The sequence below is a fragment of the Alternaria dauci genome, chromosome 1 (assembly GCF_042100115.1).
Source record: "Alternaria dauci strain A2016 chromosome 1, whole genome shotgun sequence".
Lineage (NCBI taxonomy): Eukaryota > Fungi > Ascomycota > Dothideomycetes > Pleosporales > Pleosporaceae > Alternaria > Alternaria dauci.
In genome coordinates, this window is record NC_091272.1 from 3608362 (window position 1) to 3630560 (window position 22199).

Consider the following 22199-nt stretch of genomic DNA (forward strand, 5'->3'; position numbering starts at 1 on the left):
CATGCCGATGCATATGACGTCATCTGTATTTGTCAGGATCGTACAGTAAAACAGCTAAAGCCGAGGCTTTACAAAACATCAATCAAAGCTGGGGATGAATACATAGACATGAGAATGACAAAACAAGAAATGCCACAGAAGAGGAAATTGTGAATTATTACAGCGAAGCTGACCAACTCGCAGACTTTGTAATCCCGCGTCACTCTTCTAGCAGCTTTTTCGCACTGCTCAGCTGCGCTTCCAAATCCGCATGCCAGAGCCACGAAAAACTCCTGTTAATCCTATCTTCGACCTTGCTCATGTCATCCTCTACTCCTTCGATCATGAAATCGTATGCCAGAGCGGAGTCCATGCTCCGTTGAATCAATTCCTGCGTCCTTGGTCGCCGCACAGCGTCGTAGGCCTTGAATGCCGCTTCGATGTTGTCAATGCTTCCAGCAGCAACGATCAAGTGACTAAGTATATATGCATCTTCCATAGCCATACCAGCTCCAGCTCCCATGTGAGGTGTTGTTGCGTGTGCGCTATCACCCAGGAGACATAGACGATTCTTGAAGTATGGTGCGTTGTGTTGAAGGGTGAAGAGTGCCCATTTCGATGGTAGATGGTTTTTGGCGTTAACATCAATGAGCGGCGGACAAAAGCCTTTGAGCTTTTCGCGAATCTCATCCTCACTTGTAGGTACTGTCCAGTCGTCCTGGCCCCAAGTGCTGGTGAAGGACTGGTCATGTGGCATAGCGACCATGTTGATAAACTGGCCATGCTCGACAGGGTACGTGACGATGTATCCTCCGTAGCCACAGTACAGCTGGCTGTTCATAGCCATCTCTACCCCAAGTGCCTGCTTGGCTTCCTCTCCTGGAACCATTGCTCTCATCGCTATCTCGTGGGCATATGTCGGCTGTACGTCTGGACCACATACAAAGCGTCGTACTTTGCTTTTAATGCCGTCACAACCGATGACTGCACTGGCTAGAGAAGTCGTCCCATCGGCAAATCTTAGCTTGAGCATGCCATTACCCACTTCTTCGACACTTTCGAAGGACTTGCTGAAGCTTGTTATTCCTGCGGGGAGCAGCGCAACCATCTCGTCGAGCAGGCGCGCTCGATGAATACGCTGAATGTGGGTGTACGAAGTCAGTACATGGCTCACATGCAGCTCGTGTAGGGACACTTACACCTCGCATTCGAAGTCCGGCTAGCGCACCCTGTGGCTGCTGTCCATCATTTTGATAGAATGCAAGGTCTCCAGCTTTGGATCCATGGGTTCGCCTCTCATCCATGCCCCATCTGATCGTGTTGAAAGTGCTATCTCGCTCAGGATCGGTATTGAAAGTCGCATGTTTCATGAAGCCTTCCAGCAAACGAGGATCGATCAAGTGCAACGCTGTCGTGGCGTTGGCGCCGAAGGTGACGCCAGCGCCTATCTCTGAGAAGGCCGAGGAAGCTTCGTAGATGTGCACCCTGACACCATATCTGAGGAGACCAATTGCAAGCGCAAGGCCACCAAGACCGCCGCCGACAATTGCGATTGGAAGAGTCTCGTGATCTCTGAAAGTTGTCTTGGTCGGTTCGTCTCCTGGCGTCATTTTGTCTTGGTCAGTTTACGCTCAGGGTACTTCAATATCCCGTTGTTCTTTCGCAAGGCCATGTCATGGGTCACTGAATACGTGCCTCAGAGTATCACCGATCAGCTTGCGGGGCCCGACGTGTGAGACTAATGCGAGCTGATGTAAAGCTGCATATATTTAACAATGCGCTGTGTAAGCTCCTCCTCCCCCTCGTCACGGGGATGGCCTGGTAGGGATGGTACGTCCGACTGGAATAAGACTTGTCGAAAGTGGGGGAGCTGGGAACTGTGTAACTGGGCGCTGATTGGTGGTAATTGCGTTCTTATCTACTTCAAGTGCGCTTTACATACTCTTTGCGTAGGTCGCAAGACAGCAATGCATGTTCCAGAACATGTAAGTGCTTACCTGCCTAATTCATACCAACGTGGATTCGTCTCTTCACAGCTCGTTGTGCGCCGGCGCAGCCTTCTGTACTTCGATACCGCAGACCGCAGGCGTGCCTACTTCCATTCGGTATACACACTTCTCCTCTTCGACGATCTTCCAGATTTCGTCCTTCTCAGCGCAGGCCAAGATAACCATGGTGCTTCTGTTGGGTCCGTTCCAGCAATGCTGGCCGTTCTCGTACTTGAGTGCGATTCTTTCACCACTGCCCAAGCCCCTTCCGTCGGCAGGAAGCTCCTCATCGACGGTAATGGATTCAATGCGTGCAAAGTTGCCCATGCCGGTATGACCGCCACCCTTCTTGGGCTTCTGGGTTGTCTTTGAGAGGAAGCAGTGCTCGTATGTGTATTCGCCGGAGTCGGTGGACGTGCATCGGTCCTTGAGGGCGCGGAAGATGGAGTCTGGGCCGTAGTCTTTGGTGAGATCTTCCTCGTGCTTTGAAAGTTCAGACTTGTCTCCCTCAAGTTCCCTCTTCGCAGAGTCTAGCTGCGACTTGGCGTCGGTGACGGCTTTGGACTCGGGTGCATCGTCAGTCGTAGGGTCTGCAAGGATACCGTTCTCGATGAGCATGACGCGCAAGTCGCGAAGCTTGCTGTCTACCCAGCTACGGATAGAGTCGGGGAGGTATTCCTCGAACTTGTAGACTACGCACGATGGTCAGTATATAGCTAGAGTGAGTAAGCAAAGATGTACGTACGGAGCTCCACGTCAGACTCTTCGACCGTTTCAAACTCTTCCCACTTGATAGCGCTCTCAGAGTCTGGCTTCAGAATGTCATCGAGGTCGCGGTCCAGAGCGGTGTTGGGGCCTGTGCGCTCTTGTGCTGCGTAGTTCTCCCAGGCCTGCACGGCACGCTTCACACCCTCGTCGTTGAAGTTGGGGTTGTACTCCTCCTTGAAGCGCTTCAACATGCCCTCGAGCTCCTCGATCCTCGCGTGTGCCGCATTCCTCTCGTCTCGCACGCGATTGACGTTCTCGATGAGCTCCTGGATCCTCTGCTTGGCCAAGCTGGCCAGCACCGTGACCTTGCCGCCCTTGCCTGCGCCTTTGACGACCTTGCCTCGCTCCGCCCTCTCAATCTCAGCGAGGCTCTTTGTCAGGGCGTCTACCTTGAGTGTCGCGCCTTCGATCTGTGTCTTGAGCGTCTGTATGCGGTCCTCGACTTCCTTCCGCATACGACCAGCCTCAGCCACCAGCTCCTTCCGTTTCTGTCTTGCAGAAGTCAGGCTCTTTTGTCTCGCCTCGTCCGCCTTCCTCCACTCTTTCCCAATGGCCGCACATTTGTCTTCGCACTTGACACCGCCCACACGCTCGTATTCGTCGCTGCCGTCACAGCATAGTTCGTAGTCGCATGCGCCGTCATTCACGTTGGTAAAGGGAATGTAGCTCGGCTGGTGGCCTTTGTTCTTGCAGTAGAAGCCAGGCAGGGCCGGCGTAGAGTTGACATCTTTGCCCGAGAAGCCCAGGGGTTGTGGTGGGGAGAGGGGCGAGAGGTAGGAGCATGCTGAAGTGCCTGGCTCGTCGGAGCCATCAGGGCAGTCGCAGTAGTCGTCGTTCAAGCGGGCAACGGGAAGCCTGATGGCCGGATTCGAGATACAAGCAAATGTCTCGGCATCCTTGTAGTACTTTGCAACTAGACACTGGCTGTTAGTTGTGCTCAGTCGTCTATTTGGAAGCTCTTGATGAGCTGTAGCAGGTCCAACATACACTCCGGACCAACGCCCCGCGGCCGGGCGGGGTCAGACGCCGCCTCTGCGGTGCTGGCTAAGAGGGGGAGTATCAAGGCTAGCGAAGACACGTGCTTCCTTCCCATTTTGAATATGGAGAGAGCAATTGGAGCTGGAGACTTCCAACATGCTCGAAATGCCACATCGACATAGTTTCAGGGTCCAGTGGCCCGTGCGCAGCTGTCCGAGCTATCTCCAGCCCTCACCTCCGCCTCCGCAACGTCAACGCTCCACAACGGCGAGTACTGCCATCCCGAGCGGCTAACAATATCTTCCTCTACTACTCCTCCTAGCGGATAATTCCTCTCGTCGTCTTTGCTGCTCGGGTATTGAGAAAACGCCTACGCTTGCAAAAAGAGCGTTTGGTGCATACCCTGGACATACCGACACTTCTGGGTATCAAACAAACAACAGCCTAATGATCATGCCCTGATGCCGAAGCTACGCCCGATAGTAACATTCAATTTCGATTACGGGGATCTGCTACGCAAATTCCGCTATGCATTAGGCAAAAGACGGCGTTTTTGGGCGGCGGTCCATGTCTGCCCTTCCAACAAACGCCGTACATGCATTCTTATTGCTCAGTCTTGAGCCTCGGAAATCAACATCATGTACTAGCATGACCTTATTCGCACTCTCGAACGAGATCTGTCGTTTGCATATGCACGCGATTCGCGCATGGCCTACGTGGTGGGAGTAGTCCAACATGATCTTCCTCTCTTCAATACTTCATCCTTCTATCTCGACATAACTTCATCTCTTACCATTTCTGGCTCCAATACGCTGTCCCAACAACATGGTATATGCCGATGAGGACGAGATCGACTGGAGTGATGGTTCCTTGGATGGTTCACCTCAAAGGCCCATTGACATCCCTGCTTATCCAATCCCACCCATTCCATCTGCACACCCACGCATTAGTCAAGATTCGCTGGCTGTATTAGATGTTCTTGATCAAGACCAGAAACCCTGCAGTTTTCCACCCAAACCAGGTAAGAAGCTAGACCCAAACGAAAACCGCTTACCCACACTCTATAGTTTCCGTGGACAGAAGCACCGCGGTCCAGGGTTCATCGCGTGTTCAGCGAGTCCACACAGATGTTCATCTTAACCGGCGTCTACCTTCCAAGGAAGATTACGTGAATCACACACTCTACCAAGCTAGTCAGAAAGCTTACGAGGCCACCTTTTTGAACACCTTCATAACACATGCCTTGGATCCCGATCGCATAGCCCAATGTTCTGAAGATCCAAATGATAGTCGCCCAACTGTTGTGGAGTATCTAAACTCAGTAATCCAGGAGGTCGATGGCATTACGAGAAGGATGACCTGGAATGCTCACTGTCGTACCGTCCACCTGCTCGCAACAGACGGCAAGGATGGCGCCCCATTTCTCGACATACACGCATTCGACAAGAAATCTTTCTCTGACTACGGCCCGAACAACCTCTTTCCTGTGGCAGAAGAATTGAATGCATCCTGGCATCGTTCGAGTCTAGATCCTCCCATGGTTCAATACTCAACCAACGAGTACGAGCTTGACTATCACACAAGTCCTCTGGAAGAGATCGATGATTTCACCAATACAGTGTTCCAAAAGGCAATTCTCAGTGGAGTCTTTCCTACTGGACGCGCCGTCAGGCTGTCGACATCCAGAAAGTGCAAAGGCCAGAGTATGCCTGGAACAGCGATCAGGGAAGATCGAACCAACTTACCTTGCGGTAACTGGCTTCCGCTTGCGCCGTTAGACTCAGCCTCTGGTTCCCGCGTATCTCAGCCCGTCGCAGATACTCCTGTCAGTATTGTCCACAAAGCAGATTCAGATGACTTTCACCGGAAGTCTGGAGCTTCCGTCCCTCCAATGAATGCGTACAACAGGTCATCTTACTCACCCCTTGATCACATTGAAGAGCTCTTCGGTCGTTGTGACGTGGAGGCTTCGAACAGCGATCATGCCACGCAAAGTATCGAACACACAAACAAGATATATCCTTGGCGAATGAGACTAATCAACGACCATAAACGGAGGCTGGCACAGAAGTGGGGCAAATCACAACAGGATACCGATTATAGAGCTCAAAGCTTTAAGCAAGCCGTTACTGTGGCCATCTCTATGGGTATTCGCCCTGTTGCACACGACTACCAGAAGAAAATCAAGGCTATCACAGCAAGGGAGAAATATCAGAAGTACGTCAGACGTCCTGATCAGACCCGGGAGAAGAGTGGTTCAGTACTCACTGAGGGGGCCACGTCCGAGTCACGTAGGTCGCATGCCCGCCTTACAGACACAACAGCGGCTCTATCAGAGCCTATCCCAGACCAACTTGCCTTGCCTGAGTTATTGAGAATGGCGCCCTTGACACGTCCAAAGAAGAAGAAGAGGAGGAGGGGTGCAGCTGCCCTCGAGCAAGCACTGGCGACGTCCTCTACAGAAAACAGGACGACAGCCTCCAAATCTTTCAGAGAGCCCGCGATCCGGTCGAACAATGAGACCCCATCTACTGGCCAGCCATCATCTCCTAGCCTTAACAAATCAAGAACTCTGGAATCTGATCAGCGCCTTCCTCCAAACGCTTATTTCGAGCCAGTCTCGAAGGACGAGAAGTTTGTCTGGCGCTGTGCCTTCAAGCACGCAATGGGCCACTATTACAACGCTGGAGACCGCAAATCCTGTAGGGGCTGTAACACTACTCTCAGTGACAATCTTCATGTTACCTTGATGGACTTCTACATGCCCTCAAGGACCTTTTACTTCCAACCCGCGCGAAATATACGCTGGAAACCTTCCAAACGATTTGGCCAACCTCGTGACTCCGGGTTCTCTTGCCACAATGCTGTCGCAAAAGATGCCTACTGGAAAGCTATCAATACTGGCGCGTCTGAAGAAGAGGCTCGAAAAATGGGCATCGATGCAGTGTTCGAATACATCAAACCGAAGCCGCCTCCAAAAGCACCTACACCCGAGCCAATGCCAATGCCAATGCCAGAGCCGGATCTTGGTCCCCATCCAAGCGGTTCGGCTACGATGGAGCACGGGCAGGATGTTCCTGATGGCTACTACTGGGAAAAGCAAAGGCCAGACGAAGAGCATGCATGGCGATGCGATGTCAACCACGCTCTTGGGCGGTACTACCTAGCCGGTGACAAGAAGAGCTGCTCAGGATGCGGATCTAGTCAGAAAGGTCCTGGTAAGCATAAAGAGATGGACTTTTATCTTCCATCAGGCGTCGTTGTCCGACAAGAAGCGCCTGGCTTATCTCTGTATAAGCCTCGTAAGCCTTACAAGCTGAGCAACCCCCCCGCCATGAAGAAAGAACCAGTCACCCACAATCAAATGTGTGCCAGTGCATACTTTGAGCTCGTTGAGATGGGACACGAAGCAGAAGAAGCTATGCGGCTTGCTGTAGAGAGGGTCGACACTGCGCTGGACAAGAAACAGGAGAGAGAGCTGAAACGACAGAAAGAGCAAGATGGAAATAAAGGCCTGAGTGCATCTGGAAAGTCGAGAACTTCCCTCGGTGCTTTAAGAAAGGATTCCGCCAACACGAGTGAAATCGAAAGAAGGAGAAGTCGATACCGTCGCAACTCTCGGGGTGGCTGTACCATGGCTCTAGTCCCAAAGAAGCGAAGTGCGAACGACCTGAGTGAGGGAGAGATTGATGAGTTTGCTGCTGATGAGGAAACTGGATACACATCGAGTGAACAAAAGCCATTGAGTTCTCTCGAGGACTCGTCTGCGGACGAAGAAAGCTCTGGGTCGGAGAGTGAGTGAACGCACATGTTGAGAGATATGGGCGATGAAAAGCATTTCTTTACCTGTTTTAGGATAAATTGTTTCTTGATACTGACTTCTTTGAGAAAGTTAGCGCGGGTGTCTTATTCTATACTATAGTCCTGTTCTATGTTTTTACTCTACTATTGTTACTACTATATATTATTACTTGCGCATTCTATCCCATTGTAACCTATTATTAACCTACAGTCTAACAATAACCTCAGTCCGCACTTTAGTATATTGAGGGCAATTTGTGTGAAGCAGTGCGATCAAACGTCTACTATGTGACACTTCTCGTGCCTACTGACGTAAAAGTACAACATAAACCAACAAGATGACCAAACCAGCGAACAAGAGCACAAATTGCATGTGCAAGCTTGCAAGATTCCGAAGAGCCCGCCATCCGTTTGTCCCTCGGTAAATCTTATTCTTCACCCCTAGAGCTTCTTCAACCTCATTCCCATCCTCATCCCCATCCTCATCAGCACACAGCAGTCTCAAGAATTCTTCGACCTCCCTTCTCCCCTTGCACCGCGCAGCCATCAACGGTGTCCTTCCTTCCAGATTCCTCCTCTCCAGATCCGGCATTGCACCCCGCTCAAGCAATTTCTCTATTGCTCCCAGATTTCCCAGACCAGCCGCGTGATGTAGCGCCGTGTGACCATGTAGATCTGTTGCGTGAATATCGAAACCGGAATCTAGTACCAAGTCAATAGCTCGAGTTCGCGAACTCGTCGTCGCAAAGTGCAACGGCGTTCGCCCATGCCAATCGCATAGAAGCAATGCGTCTTTGGCGTGCGGGCTACTGAGGAGGTATTTTATGAGTGCGAGGTTGCCTCTCTGGAGGGCGAGATGTAGGACCGTCCTGCCATCGCTGTCGCGGGCGGCAAAGGGATTGGAAATGTCCTTTAGACAGAAAGCGATGTCTTCTGCTGTGGAGGATTTGCTGTACGCGGCATAGTGCGCAACGGTCATGCCAAGGTAGTCTTGCATCGTGTTATCGATATCATCTCGGCAGTATCGTATGGTTTGCTGTAGCGTCGTGTTGTAATAGCAGTGTAGGGGCGTACGGCCTTGGCGGTTCTGGTGATGTAAGTTGGACCCATGTTTGAGAAGCAGTCGAATGATTTCATAGTCGCATTTCGTTTTGACAGCAGTGTGCAGTGGTGTACTATTCAGTGTGAGATGGCTGAGTCATGGATCTCAAATTGAGGGTGAAGACTCACTCGCCTTCGTCGTTGGTTGCATTGACGTCTGCTCCAGCGAGGAGAAGCTCTCTGACGATCTCAACGTGGCCATACTCTGTGCCAATCTGAGAATAATGAGCCAGTCATGTCTGAGCACCAAAACCTGATGACTCACATGTAGCAGAGTGTCACCATGTATCGTTCGATGTGTAATTCTGATCTCCTTGTTAACCAGCAAGTCCCTCAAGAACGGCTGATTCCCTGTCGCTGCCGCATGATAAGCCGAGCTATTGAACCGAAGCAGTCCTACAAAGTTCAGTCTCCACTTGACGTCTATTGAGAACATGCTGGACGTAGAATACATTACGAGTATCTTGAAGGACACTCGTCCAGGAAACAGTCGCGTAATCTGGAGTGCAAAGGCAAGAACGTAGGCTTCTGCCGCTGACATTAACGAATAAGTGTCCTGCCCAGTGTTTGACCAACTGCGAACCATTACTGGGTCACCCTGGACAATCGCGGTCATGGTATCCCCAAGATATTCGAAGCGCTGCTGAATTCTGAGATCGACTGGGTCGCGGAGTGTTGAGAGGAACATGCTTAAGCGTCCAGGCATTGAGCTGCTAGGCGCTTGGAGAATACCCGTGACGCTGGCTGGGCCTTGTGTCGGACGTACCAAGGCCTGTCCAGCAGGTGTGGTAATTGTGTGACGCTCGGTAAGTTTGGTGGTGTGCTCGAGAATTCGTGTCGACATGGAGCTGAGAGGATATTAGCCTTGAGTTGATTGATACTGTATGAAAGGTATGGGTACAGTTGCGCAGCAGCCACAGCGGCTGCAAAGACCCTATCCCAGTGGTCCAGAGACTGGTTAAATCTCTTCAAGTCACGATCTGAGGCAACCCATTTGACTCTCTCCCAGGCATGCTGCACTCTTCCTTGATCCATCCGTATGCCCATTCCTTGCACTTTCGCGGTGAAGCCGTCGATTTCTTGGGTGAAGGAGATCAGGTTCTGTTGCAAGACTGTGTCCAGCTGTAAGTCGGGTGGCAAGGCTGCGAATACGCCCAAGAGGTGATGGAAGCTTTGCTGAAGACATTGCAGCTTCTTTGACTGGGCATAGATATCTTTAGGCGCATCGTGAATATCGAGGACGAATTCGGATATGACCTTGCAAGACTGGCCAGCGGCAGTGATAAGGGTCAAGAGGCTGGCGGTGAATGAGACGGGATCCATCGGGTAGTGGCTCTAGAGAATCTTGTCTTCTCAGCATAGGAGCAGTCATGGATGCCAAAAAGCAGCAACCTGCTACATCAAGCGTGTTTCGCCACTAAGGGGTATCTATAGGATGGTGCTGAGATGGACGAAGTGGCGATGCGAGGAGACGTCAGTGGTAAGACCCAGCCACTGCCTCGTATGGGAATGTCTCTCCAATAGAACGTGAGCTCTGGTTACATCAAGGTTGACCGGAAGGCTTGGCAAAAGTGGGATGGAAATATGGTATATCAGCTGAGCCTTGCCAACAAGAGGACGTACTAGAAAGGCTCCAACATCAACGGCAGTCGCATCAAGGCAGAGCGAGCATCGATCATAAAGGACAATTCGGCAAGGTTCGCATCATGCCACAACGCCCACAAACGCCCACTGGCGCTAGGCAGCCAGGTGCTGCCGACGGAAATGGATACAAGGCTGGTGATCAGGTGGTGGTGTGGGAGAGCGGCAAAAGTGAGTGAGGTCCTCGTCGGTAGCGTGTCTGAGACTGACAATGATGGGTAGCGGATTGGACTGCTGGCTGGGTGCTGAAGGCCGATGGTTCGAGCGACGGTGCGCATAGCTGTTTTGTGCAGTATGGCCCGAGGAGCAACAAAGACACATTCAAGTGGGAGAACATGCGCTTGGTGCATAGGGATGGCTGAGTGGGCCACTACCGTACTATGTAGTTAGCTGTGATGGATCAATTCATCCAGTAGATTAAGAAAACGAGGATGTTGAAGCTCACGAGACTTTGCAGCAACACAACATTGTGGCCTGTAAGAGCATCAAGAAAGAAGACAATACGACATGGAACAAGCTTTTGAGAGAGGCAGCAACTTTAAGGGAGCGCAGGCACGACCACATTGTCCCACTTCTGGCCAGTTTCACTGCAGGTCGATTCAATCGTGAGCCGAATGAGAGGCAAGAATATTTGTGGTTGTTGATGCCTTACGCCCAGGCAGGAAGCATGGAGACTTGGCTTGAGAAGAGTCCAGATCTTCCAAAACAAGGATCGGTAAGCTTGGAGAATGACTCGTTTCGACAACGCCACGTACGAGAGACTATGCTGGGACTTGTCTCGGCTTTGGCGTATATTCACAGAGAAATCAACGGCATGATCGGGTTTCACCATGACATCAAGCCCAACAACATCATTCTGTTCCTAGAACCGAAGCCTACGTGGAAGATTTGCGACTTTGGAACGGCCAATCTCAAAGATCCAAAGGAAGGTACTGGAACTGCCTTTACACCTGAAAACGTATTTGGGACATATACGTACCGTCCACCAGAATACTTCAAAGATGAGGGTGTCGCACAACATGGACGGGCCTTCGATGTTTACTCTCTTGGATGCGTAATGCTTGAACTAGCGACGGTCTTCACATATGGTTGGAAGCCAGACGGTCTGCCTACATTCAAGCGACAGAGACGAGACGCCTCCGAAAATGTTTACCAGGGAAACCTCAAACCAAAAGAGGATGTATCTTTTCACAACAGCCCGAAGGCTGTGGGAAGTTGGATAAAACATCTTAGAAGCAAAACCGAAGCGGCTGAAGATCCCAAGAAAGTGTGCGATATCATACAAGTACTGGATGTAATTTCGGAAATGCTTTTGTCTCGCTATGAACGAATATTTGCCTGGGAAGTCGAGATGGATCTATACGAGATCTTCAACCCGGACGCCTCTGTGGAAGATCGGGCTAAGCGACTTCGAAATATCGTTCAGCCATCTGCAACACCCCTCGACCAGACTAAAGAACAACACAACCCAATGAGACGAGCGATCCAACGCAACAAAGGCCATTGGTATACTGAGATCCTTCAAGGGCGGGATTGGTATTATAGTGCGCGCTCCTTATCTAGGAGATCTACTCTCAGGGCGTTCGATCTTGACCATGGCAAACGCAGACCTCGTACGAATCTGGAGAAAGTTGCAACAACCCAACAATTTAGATCCGCGCATTTCTTTGGGCGTCACAACATCCACGAGAGGATTATCAGTGGGTTCCAAGGGCACAACACAGTCATTGGCCTTTACGGAAAATCAGGAGTAGGGTGAGTCTATGTGCGGCCCTTGGATATTTTCTCGACTAATACAAAAGCAGCAAGTCTCACTCAGCCTATTACTATGCTTTTGGCTTCCAAGAGCCAAGGGATCTCAACGACCAAAAGCATACACTCTGGGTCGACTGCACATGCTTGAATAAGATACGTGAATCGTTACAGGGCACGATACCGTCAGAATTCAACAATCCTTCCATCCTGTCCTCAGTCTCCGATTGGCTAAGGAATGAAGAAACTGGTCCTTGGATTATGGTGCTCGATGGTCTTGAGGACGAAGCAATTGCCCAAGAACTCAACCAAGTGCTACCAATAGCCAATGGAGAGATCCTCATCACCGCGAAGAACAAGATCGTCTTGACCGAGTTTCTTAACGTCAACAACAAAGATGTTTTCATTCACATGGAAGACCTGCCACCCCTGACGGCTAGCTACATCTTTGACTCTCATATCAACAGAGATCTAATCACGAATATGGAGTCCAGGAATTTCGTTGTCGGACGGCTTCCACTGCCTACACTCATCATCTCTATGGCAGACTATATGAATCGTACAGACTATACAACACAAAACCTGCAAGACGATGAATGCAGTGGAGCCAGTCATACCATTGAAAAGCAATACAGTGACTTCTCAGAACGCTTACTCAGTCCTCTATTCCTGAGCTCCGGTGGGAGCAGGGTCACCCGAAAATTAGACCTATTGGGCGAAATGTCTTGCTTGGATGCCTCAAGAATTGACTTTGCGCTTCTCCGACAAGTTCATACCAGGCCTGATAGGCTACAATCTCAACTCAGTGGTCTGGAACAATGTTCTTTGATCTCAACCGTAGAAAACCGAGTCTACACTATGCAGCAGTACGTCCAGGTTGCAGTGTTGCAGTGGTTTCAGGCTCACGGGGGAGATGGACGCCTGCTACAGCTCTTCGCGACGGCGCTCTGCATGCTGTACAAGCGCTACGACGACGAAACACAGGCAACCTACAAACGGGTAAAAGGCAAGTCAAGGATACCTTCGAGACACTGGAAACTACCGTACAAGCCGCATTTTGACCGGTTTCTCGAATTTGCACGCAAGAACAAGACCAAAGCTAGAGCGAAGGAGTTCGCATCCTACAAAATCGACGGAATTGATGTGATGGTCACTGCTGTCGTTACCTTTTCGAAGCTTTACTTGGAAGAGCACCGCTATGATGACGCCATCTGTGTGCTTGAGTTCGTGGACGACATGTATACTCGATCAGAGAGGCGCTACGAGCTCAAGCGTCTCCTCATTCGAGCATATCTTGAAAAGCCACTGCAGGACGAGTATAACAGTCAATGGAGCAAAATTGCTAATCTCTCAGCGGAGCTGATCAATGATGCGGACAAGAACAACAATATTGGGCGCAAATGGGCCCTCGTGCTTGATCTCGCTCGATTCTATACTGAGTCGCATCAACCGTAAAAAGCCTTGCGGGAATTGAAATGTGTCTGGGAATTTGAGATGAACGTGAAACATGGCGAGGTCAAGCTTGACATCAACCTAGAATTGCAACTCGACAAATCCGAGCAGCGGAAACTTGCTGTGCAGCGCAAAATTGAAGAAGGTAGAGTCCATTTCATGAACGGCAGGCTTCAACTCCACCAAGGGCTTCGTGAAGCGGCAGCAAAGAAGACTGAAAAGGCTATCAATTTCTGTGAGGATGCCAGACAAGGAATCACATCATGGCAGTTGGATCATGACGAGAAATGGGCTATGGAGATTGAAGAGATGATTTCGGAAGCCTGCGCTGAAATCGACAAGCCAGCGGAACTGGACAAGGCAGAGACAATACTCGAACGCCATCTGGAAAGGCTCAGAAGGGTTCAAGACCACGAAGGCGCGGAGCATGCAGCCAAACGAATCTGGGACATCGAGTGCAAGCAAGCAAATATATGGATCAAGAGAAATGACAAGAAGCACCGAGAAGATGCCATCAAGCTACTCAAAAACAGACTGGAAAGATACAAAGACATCTACGGGGACAAGGACGCATGTACACGTAATTGTGCCTATCTTCTCCGATCTGCGCTCAAGAAAGATGACCAGGACGAGGATGTCAGACTGCTCGAACAGCAGTATCAACTACGAGAGATGAGCGCTGTGCGAGTGCCCACAGTGAAACGGACGGGTAAGTACCTGTCGCTATCAAGTCAGCCGTGGTGGCCGGTGGTCCTGATTTTTTTCATAGCTCACTACCTCTTCCATGTATTGTTGAGTCGGTGGTGAATCAAAGTCGCTGGACGTGGACATAGCAAGCCAAATGTCAGTTCGCTGATTCAGTCATACAGAAAGGGTAAATGGCCGGCTATGATTGATCATGCAGGTTTTGTTGACGAAGATGAAGTTTGAAGTGCTCACTTGTTGTCCACGCACCGTTTGCTGTAACTTCTTTCATTCACATGAGACATATAGAAGACATAATGCAATCCACTTGCTCGCTTTTCCAACCACGATGTGTATGAAAGTTGATACTTTTCTGCTCGAATGTATCTTACACGACGTCCTTCTTTCCTGATTTTGTTACACTGCAGCCACCAGCCTTTCTAACATGCTATCGGCCTCTTCCATCATGTCCTCGGCTCGATCGAATCTGGTCCAAACGGGAATGACTCTGAGCTTTCGCGCTACACCATCGCCTTGATCGAAGACATCCATTTCCTGCCCTGCATGCGAACTTCAAGATTGGCCCAAATGATCAACTCGCGGACACAACTGAAATCATATCACAAGGATGCCTCATCTATCTGCAATCATGGACTGTATATTACACCATGAATTAATGCAATAGATGATGTGAACGCACCGGAGTGGCTCCATAGACGCACGGGTATTGGAGGCCTCACGGCGCAGACTAACAAGGGTTTGTAGCACAGCGAGACCATTGGCCGTGGGTACGCGACCCGCAAGCTCTGCATCGCAGAGTGAAGGAGAGCATAGTTGACGGTTGGAGTGTTGAGAGATATAAGCGATAAAAAGTATTGGATCACGGTTGTGCTTCATGTTTTTACTCTAGTCGATGTATGCATGTATGAGATAGGAGTTTTGCTCACCTAGGCAGCACAAGCAATTAGAAACAAACATTCTAAAACCTCTTAAATACGCAGCCTATGATAGTTCCGTATGAAATCCTCTTCTTTTTAAAGAATTCCCTGTTTTCCAAACTGTCTTCCTAGCCACTCACTGATCCTCTCCACCACCGGCCCAGGGTTCTCATATGTCACCCAATGTTGTGCCTTCACCATCTCCGCCTGCTCCAGGCGCGGCAACAACCCCCTCTGAATACTCGGGATCAGCGTTTCTGGTCTACACACCAAGTCTTCCGTAGCACCGATGTACAACACGGGAATGTCAAGTTTGTCAGCTGTATCAGGGAGCACCCTGTCACTTTCGTATTGCACGTTGGTGGTATTAGCTTTATACCAATTGAAGGGTGCGGCCATGCTGTCGCGGGCGAACCGGGAGAGAAAGGCGGATTTGAAGGCAGGTGATTCGGCGAAGGGGCGTAGGCGTATGGGGGTCGTGGCGCCATTGACGAGGTACTAGTTTGAGGTTAGCGGGAGTTGTGGTGAAGTCATACATGACCGTGTAGGTAGGTAGTTTGGTCTTGGTGGAGGTCTTTTTGCGATTTGGGCAATTCATGTAGATGTAAAATGACTTACCTCGCGCAATGCACCTGGCGTGCAGAAAAGGTCTTTCATTGTTTCTCCTTGGCCATGCATGACATGGTATAAACGCTCCAGATTCTTGTCCACGAGTTCTGCGCCGTCGTCGGCGGTAAAGACTTCCCAGTAAGAGAAGATTCGGTATCCAAAGTGTTTCTCGGTCGTGTCGTTCATCGTTTTGAGGTCGAAAGGTTCGCGGAATAGAGGAGTGTATGGTACATTGAGATTGATGAGTCCGACGACTCGGTCTGGGTAGTGTTGGCACAATCGACTGGCGGCAACGGAACCCCAGTCGTGGCCAATGGATACCACCTTCTCGTGTTGCTCTGCTTCGATGATTTCAACCAAGTCATTGGCCATGCCGTCCCAGCAGTATGCAGAGGTATCAGTGGGTTTGTCGGTACCGTCGTAACCCAGCATGTCTGGGACGATGATGGGGTACTTCGAGCGAAGGGGGCCAGCGACGTCCGCCCACATAGCAGCGTGGTCGGGCCATCCGTGTAGGAATAAGAGGGCGGGGAGACTCTTGTCGCCTGTGGAGGTGTAGTAGGTGTATGTGTAGCCTCTTGAGGTCTTGAGAGTCTTCTTCTCAAAAGCGTCCATGGTTATTTTTGACACTAGGGAAGTGATGACAAGATTTAGAATTCAAATAATAAAAGTGCTACAAGATATGGAAAAAGAATATATCAAAGGCAGAGTAGGAGATTTATACTTGCGATAGTCTACGTACACAGTAGGCCTCCAAGGAGACTGAAAAAGCAACTTTACACTCTCGTACGTACGTAACCTACGGAAGTCGAGCCGAGCTAGGCCTTAGAAGTACTAGGGACGAGCGGAACCAACTTGGTTTTGCGCCGTAACGTCACCAAGCCCCTGAAAATCAGCGGTTTCAGTTCCGCTCATGCCAGGCTCATTACTAAGTAACACTGGAGCATGAACACACACATATGAATACATATATGGTTATTAGCTATGGTGGCGATGGTGCTGTGTCATTACTAATTGAATGTCCAGCAGGAGCTTGCTGAACATGAAGAGTGCGGTATAAGCGCCGGTAGCGCCGTTTTAGGCACCTAGATTGTACACCGTAAGTCCACTCAACACTAAGAAATCAGTACCTTTTATTACAAACCAAAGCCATACAATCAACCGTTCCCCACAGCTCAAACCCAATGATCATCGCGATACAGTAGGCCTGCACTGAGATCGGAAAGCGAACTCTACACACTCGTTCTTTTTTTCGCGTTCTTCCGCGCAGATCGACAATGTGGGTCTACAACGGATTCGCTCCTTTAGGAAGCTTAACCTTGAATACGAGAACCTGAGTGTCTAGATTGTAGCCAGACGCATCAGCGTACTTGTTCTGACCGAAGTTGATGTAGCCTACGTTTCGTTAGTATGGACCCATCGATCAAGGGGAACAACTTGCCGTTCTGCGTGATGAAGTCATTGTCCGCAAAAGAAACGAGGTAGTACTGCTTTCCTTCATCCTCGTGTTGCCTCCCGCTTCTGCCAATCTTGTCGTCCTTGTCTACGGGCAACACTGCGAAGCTCTCCCACTTCTCGTTCAGCAGGTTTGCGTCTTGTGCGCCACCATTACGGACACCAAATCTGCCCAGCTGGTCGTTGTTGTTATAGGAAAGCCACGGGCAGTAGGTAGCAGGTACGATGTTGCTCTTCAGCACACCATCTTCACTTGCGATCTGTCCACCGATAGCGTCGGTCGCTGTACCTGCGACGTTTGTAGCCTCGGAGATATCGATTACGTCCGCGTTGCGGTAGATGGACTCGCTACTCTCTGCGCCATGGCCAGCATCGGAGTCGCGCGCTAGCACGAGGAATTGCGTTTCAGAGATGTAGTAGAGTTCGGACTGGCCAGCGACGCGTCCGGTTGGTAGGACGGGTAGTTGAACAGCATACTCTGCCTCTAGCGTGGTTTTGTCGTCTTTGACGCGGTACTTGAGGAGGCGAGTGTTGCGACGCTTTTTCGAAGAGCTGCCGCCGTCCTGGATCGTGGAACTCTGGAGCATGGTGTAGAGGTACTTGCCATCTGGGCTAGCGGTCAGGGCTTCTAAGCCTTGGTTGTTGCCTCGGCCATTGTCTGGATCTTCTGGTGTGGTTTCCAAGTCAGGGTTGTAGATTGGTGGAGAGGCCGCATTGAAACTCTCAGTACCGTTACGACGCGGAACAAGGGCCTCTGGAGTGCGAACGGCCCTGACCATCTTGCCACCCTTGTCAAACTGGTAGACATAGGCGGCGTATTCATCGCTAATCCAGAAAGACTTGTCGTCTCCAAGGACCAATCCCTCGGTGTCTAGCGGGACACGGGCGCCACCAGGACCATCCTGGCCAAAGCCATTGCCGGTATCTGCAATGTTCAGCATTATGGAATCCAGTTTGATTGGAAAACTCACATTTGGCAAGAGGAAGAGTGGGAAATCCAGGATAAGTAATGGTGTTGGTTGGGTCAAGACCTGTCAAGGGCGTACCGTCGGGTCCCGTGAGGAGAAGGGTGTCGACGTAAGAGAACTGGAAGTTTGGACTGGCTGGATTTTCAAGGGTCGCTTCCACCGGTGTGAAGGTGACGCTGAACTTATGGATGCGGGTCTGGGTGTTTTGAGTACCCTGAGTATTCCAGCCACGGTCAGGGAGGCCCCAGACGACACCCTGATAAGCGCCTTTCTTGTACTTCCAGGACTTCTTCTCAAAAGCGATGGCACTTCCAATGCCACCAATGGTATCGCCAAACTTGTCACGGGCGTCACTAGCTAGTTTGCCGTAACCGGCGAGCTCTTCATAGGTGTACAGCTTGCCATTGCAGGTGGTGGTGTTTGCCGCGGTCGTAGAACTAGCACGAGCGATGACCGGGTCAGCAATGACATGACTGACCGGAAGCGCCAGGAGGCTGAGCGAAGCGGCGAACAACATGGTGAGAAGTGATTGAGTGTCGTGTGCCTGACAGGGGAGTTTGGAGCAGATCAAGAACATGTATTAATACCTGCGAGTAGGAGGGCCATCCCGCAATGACGCGACCCGACAGCCAGGCACACGAGGCTATCTTGCATGTATTGCCAACGAACGAACTACACGTGCGCTGTCTGTTTGGCTGCAACCGACGAGGCTATAGCCCTTAGTTGCAGCATGGCGTTCGTGAGAGCCGTGCAAAGAGGCAAATGGCACCGAAGAGACGAGGTGTAGGAAGGAATCCTTCTCCTGGGATGTCACTAAATCATACCAGCAAGCGCCATGGGAGTTCAGGTTGTTTGTAGATCCCCCAATGATGACGCGACGTTTGCGGAAGTGAACGCGCACGTTGTTCGAGGACCCCTCGTGAGTCGCTGGCCGGCAATAATTGCCTAGACGGCGCTATACCCTATTTGGCAGGCTGCATGTGAGTTAATACAACTCGGACGGACACTTGGAATCACATATCTTGGACTCTGCCAACGGCTCTCGACCCGAACCTTGACATCAGAATTCGATAGGGAGCCAAAGGCTCATGCCGCCCGGCGCTCGGAGACGCTTCCTGATAAAGACCCTGGAAAGTAGGAGCATACCACCTCGACTCGCCCCTGCGCTGAGACGTCGATACTGTACAATATCAGAGGGGCAGCAATATCAGTAAGACGAGATCTTGATTGTGAATGCGTTCTCACAGGCGCTAATCTGTGCTTCTTTCCCTTTTCCAGCTTTCCAAGAAGCTGCAGTTTTCCTAGCCAGAAGATGGAGCAGTGCGCATTCAGCTGTGACTTCTCAAAGTCGACTGGTCTCAGTCTTGGAAAGAGCAAGACACCTGGTTCCGAGGGCACTGCTCTTTTTCCATGCCTGTTCTATTTTCGTTGCCCTGTCTCAACTGAACACACGTTACTTTGCGACAGAATTCTCATCCTAGGGCCCTCGTACCACTGGCTTCCGAATTCCCTACATTCCGATCCATCTATAACGACAAATTGATCCCCTCTTACCATCCGATTCGAACGCTGGTATATCTCGCCCCGTCTGCGGCTGACATTACCACCCGTCGTGGCTGGCAACAACGATGCTTGGAGCTTCTGGCGATGGCCTAATTACAACACTCACCTCATACCTCACAACCGATAAAGCTACGCCTTCTGAAGTCCCTCATCATCCATTTGATCCACACGAAGAACCGTATCCTACCTCGGCAACGACTGCCTACCATGATGCTGGAACAGGACTATCAGCGGGACCTTTTTCGAAGACGATCCATAGACACTCGTTGAAGAGATCCGTTAGCGAACTGGTAAACTCTCTGGTGCACGAACTGCGTCTGAGGCATTTGCTGATTTCGCTCGTCGGCATTTTAGGTTGTACCAAGTCAAGTGCGGAACGAGCGCTTAACAGCAACCGCAGCGCTGTATACAGTACGCTTCAAGGGAGACGAGCGACATAGAGCCCACCCAGTCCCTCGCCCTACCTCTCAGCGTTCCATCAGCAACTCTCGACATGAATTCAAGTCTCGCTATCATGATCCAGCCATCTCGTTTGTGAACCTCCAAAAGCAACTTGTTGAGCAAACCAAACCTGTGATCAGACGAAATCGTAAACCTAGTCCGCCTGAGAACGACATCGTCAGAAATTCCAGGTCAAAACCTACCAGATCCACTGCTATGCGCTCAGACTCAGAGCTGGATCCAGTACGATCGTTTGCAAACCCAAAAACGTGCAACTGTAATGTGACGCTGAAGCCATGCATCAAGAAAAAGGCAGAGAGTACCACAATACCACCATCGGACGAACTGCCGGGAAATGCCGTCAATAATGAGCGAAAGCTTCTACGTCGTGTCAAAACAGTCGACTTTCAGGGGACTGGCTCAAAGCCATCTCTGCCGCTACCCCAAATGATCACCATACCAAAAGGTCCAACAGAGACCCTTAAGCATGATACCGGGGGTGGTACAAGGGCCGTCAAGCGGAATCCATCATGTCCCAACACAATAAGTACAGCGAAAGGCACTGTGGCAGAACCAGCTACTACGCGGACGGATGTACATGTCATCGCCATTGCTCCATCGTGGAACGCACAAGAGCTCGTCAATGACGACAGCGCTGATCCCGCAACACCCACTATGCAGATCATTGAGACAAAGAGTGGCAGTTATGAAGTGATTTGGGATGACGTACCATCTGATCACACCATTAGGACAAGAGGGCGACGAAGCTCGTCAGCAAGTCATGCTCTAGAGACTGTTAGCCCAAGCGCCAAACGTGGTCTTGAGCGAGTCAACTCGAAGCTTGCGGGCTGGTCCGGAACGTGGAACAGTCCATCAGACAGCTTCAAGCCGACCATAGGTAACTTGAGACTGTACAATGTGCGCACAGAACATATGCTGATTCTGTACATCTACAGTGGTTGTTCCTGATGATGACGGTCGAACTACTCGCTATGACTGCACGGTGGACGAAGAGGAAGACCTAGCAGTAGCAGTGCCTCCAAACAGCCGGATGACAAGCGGTGCGCCTTCTCGCATCTCATCCCGCCCCGTGAGTGCGCCTTTGACCAGAAGTGTGTCATTTGAGGAGATATCGCCCCAGGACGCCTTACAAGAGACGCCACAGGCGGGGTCACCGCCTCTAGAGCAGTCTCTTGCCGTACCCAGTGTTGAAATCGGAGGACGGAGGATGAAGATATCTGCAGGGGCTCGAAAGCTTTCGAACCTCGAAGAGACAGACACCAGGTTCCGTGATCATCGTGACTCCGTCACAATTGCACATTCTCGCCTTGTGCATTCAGGCGCTGTGTCGCCTGAGCTGTTTGCACATAGTGATTCGGTTGCGCTGGGAAAGAAGCGCATGCATGCAAGAAACCATGCCGCGTCATCAGCGAAAACAATCTCGCGTCAGAAAGAAGCGTCGGTCGGATCATTAGCGCTCTTTGCCGATGAGGACATCTCACCAGTGTCACTACCTACTGTGAAAGAGCATGCTGCGCAGGGGCCTAGAAACAGCAGCTTGCCGTTCGTCTTCCACCCACCACAACAGGCTGCCAACACACGCCAAATAAGGGTAGTTGAGTAAGCGAGTCTACAGCTAGACAGATGATGGTGGCCGAGGGATGGGAGTGGATTGGGATATAGACTGGATATGAGGTGACATCGGTCGCTTGGGACCGTCTCTACAGAGGTTTAGCAGCCGTTAGATTGTAATACCAATTGTCACGTGTTGATGGTAACCTCACTGTCAATGGATTGTTGGGGATGATGGTGAGCGAAGGATGTTGAGATGGGTGGTTCGACGTAAGATGATGTTAATCGCCGCAATCGCCGCCTGCCGAGGTTGGGCCCAAGTTACGCAACTGGATTGCAGTTGTACACGCTCCAACACTCCGACATGTGCGTCAACAAAGCTTGATGTGTCATCGCCAGGCACCAAAGCGAGCATCCGATCGATCTCGGCTCATTGCAACATCTTTCTTGGCACATATCACGACTCGTCTCAACCTCCATCCATCGGCAAATGCAATGCAACGCGTCGT

At 50.8% G+C, this 22199-nt stretch overlaps 6 protein-coding genes across 6 annotated transcripts; 1 reads left to right on the top strand and 5 right to left on the bottom strand.

Moving 5' to 3' along the window:
* Positions 1–199: 199 nt before the first annotated feature.
* Positions 200–1589, bottom strand: ACET3X_001124 (uncharacterized protein; the record flags this gene model as incomplete). Its single annotated transcript, XM_069446381.1, has 2 exons — positions 200–1117; positions 1179–1589. 2 exons carry the CDS (start codon positions 1587–1589, stop codon positions 200–202), a joined length of 1329 nt encoding a protein of 442 aa, XP_069311366.1.
* A 280-nt stretch (positions 1590–1869) lies between these two features.
* On the bottom strand, positions 1870–3846 carry ACET3X_001125 (uncharacterized protein). The gene is made up of 3 exons (XM_069446382.1): positions 3723–3846; positions 2713–3648; positions 1870–2659 (listed from the first exon to the last, which is right to left on the bottom strand). The coding sequence occupies exons 1-3, from the start codon at positions 3826–3828 to the stop codon at positions 2010–2012; spliced, it is 1692 nt and encodes a 563-aa protein (XP_069311367.1). The 5' UTR covers positions 3829–3846; the 3' UTR covers positions 1870–2009.
* A 1896-nt stretch (positions 3847–5742) lies between these two features.
* Positions 5743–7515, top strand: ACET3X_001126 (uncharacterized protein; the record flags this gene model as incomplete). The annotated part of the gene is made up of 1 exon (XM_069446383.1): positions 5743–7515. One exon carries the CDS (start codon positions 5743–5745, stop codon positions 7513–7515), a length of 1773 nt encoding a protein of 590 aa, XP_069311368.1.
* Positions 7516–8740: 1225 nt separating this feature from the next.
* On the bottom strand, positions 8741–9938 carry ACET3X_001127 (uncharacterized protein; the record flags this gene model as incomplete). The annotated part of the gene is made up of 3 exons (XM_069446384.1): positions 8741–8830; positions 8881–9463; positions 9517–9938. 3 exons carry the CDS (start codon positions 9936–9938, stop codon positions 8741–8743), a joined length of 1095 nt encoding a protein of 364 aa, XP_069311369.1.
* Positions 9939–15025: 5087 nt separating this feature from the next.
* ACET3X_001128 (uncharacterized protein) lies at positions 15026–16420 on the bottom strand. The gene is made up of 2 exons (XM_069446385.1): positions 15701–16420; positions 15026–15580 (listed from the first exon to the last, which is right to left on the bottom strand). Exons 1-2 carry the CDS (start codon positions 16304–16306, stop codon positions 15179–15181), a joined length of 1008 nt encoding a protein of 335 aa, XP_069311370.1. The 5' UTR covers positions 16307–16420; the 3' UTR covers positions 15026–15178.
* Positions 16421–16976: 556 nt separating this feature from the next.
* ACET3X_001129 (uncharacterized protein) lies at positions 16977–18631 on the bottom strand (the record flags this gene model as incomplete). The annotated part of the gene is made up of 3 exons (XM_069446386.1): positions 16977–17086; positions 17133–18071; positions 18118–18631. 3 exons carry the CDS (start codon positions 18629–18631, stop codon positions 16977–16979), a joined length of 1563 nt encoding a protein of 520 aa, XP_069311371.1.
* Positions 18632–22199: the final 3568 nt, after the last annotated feature.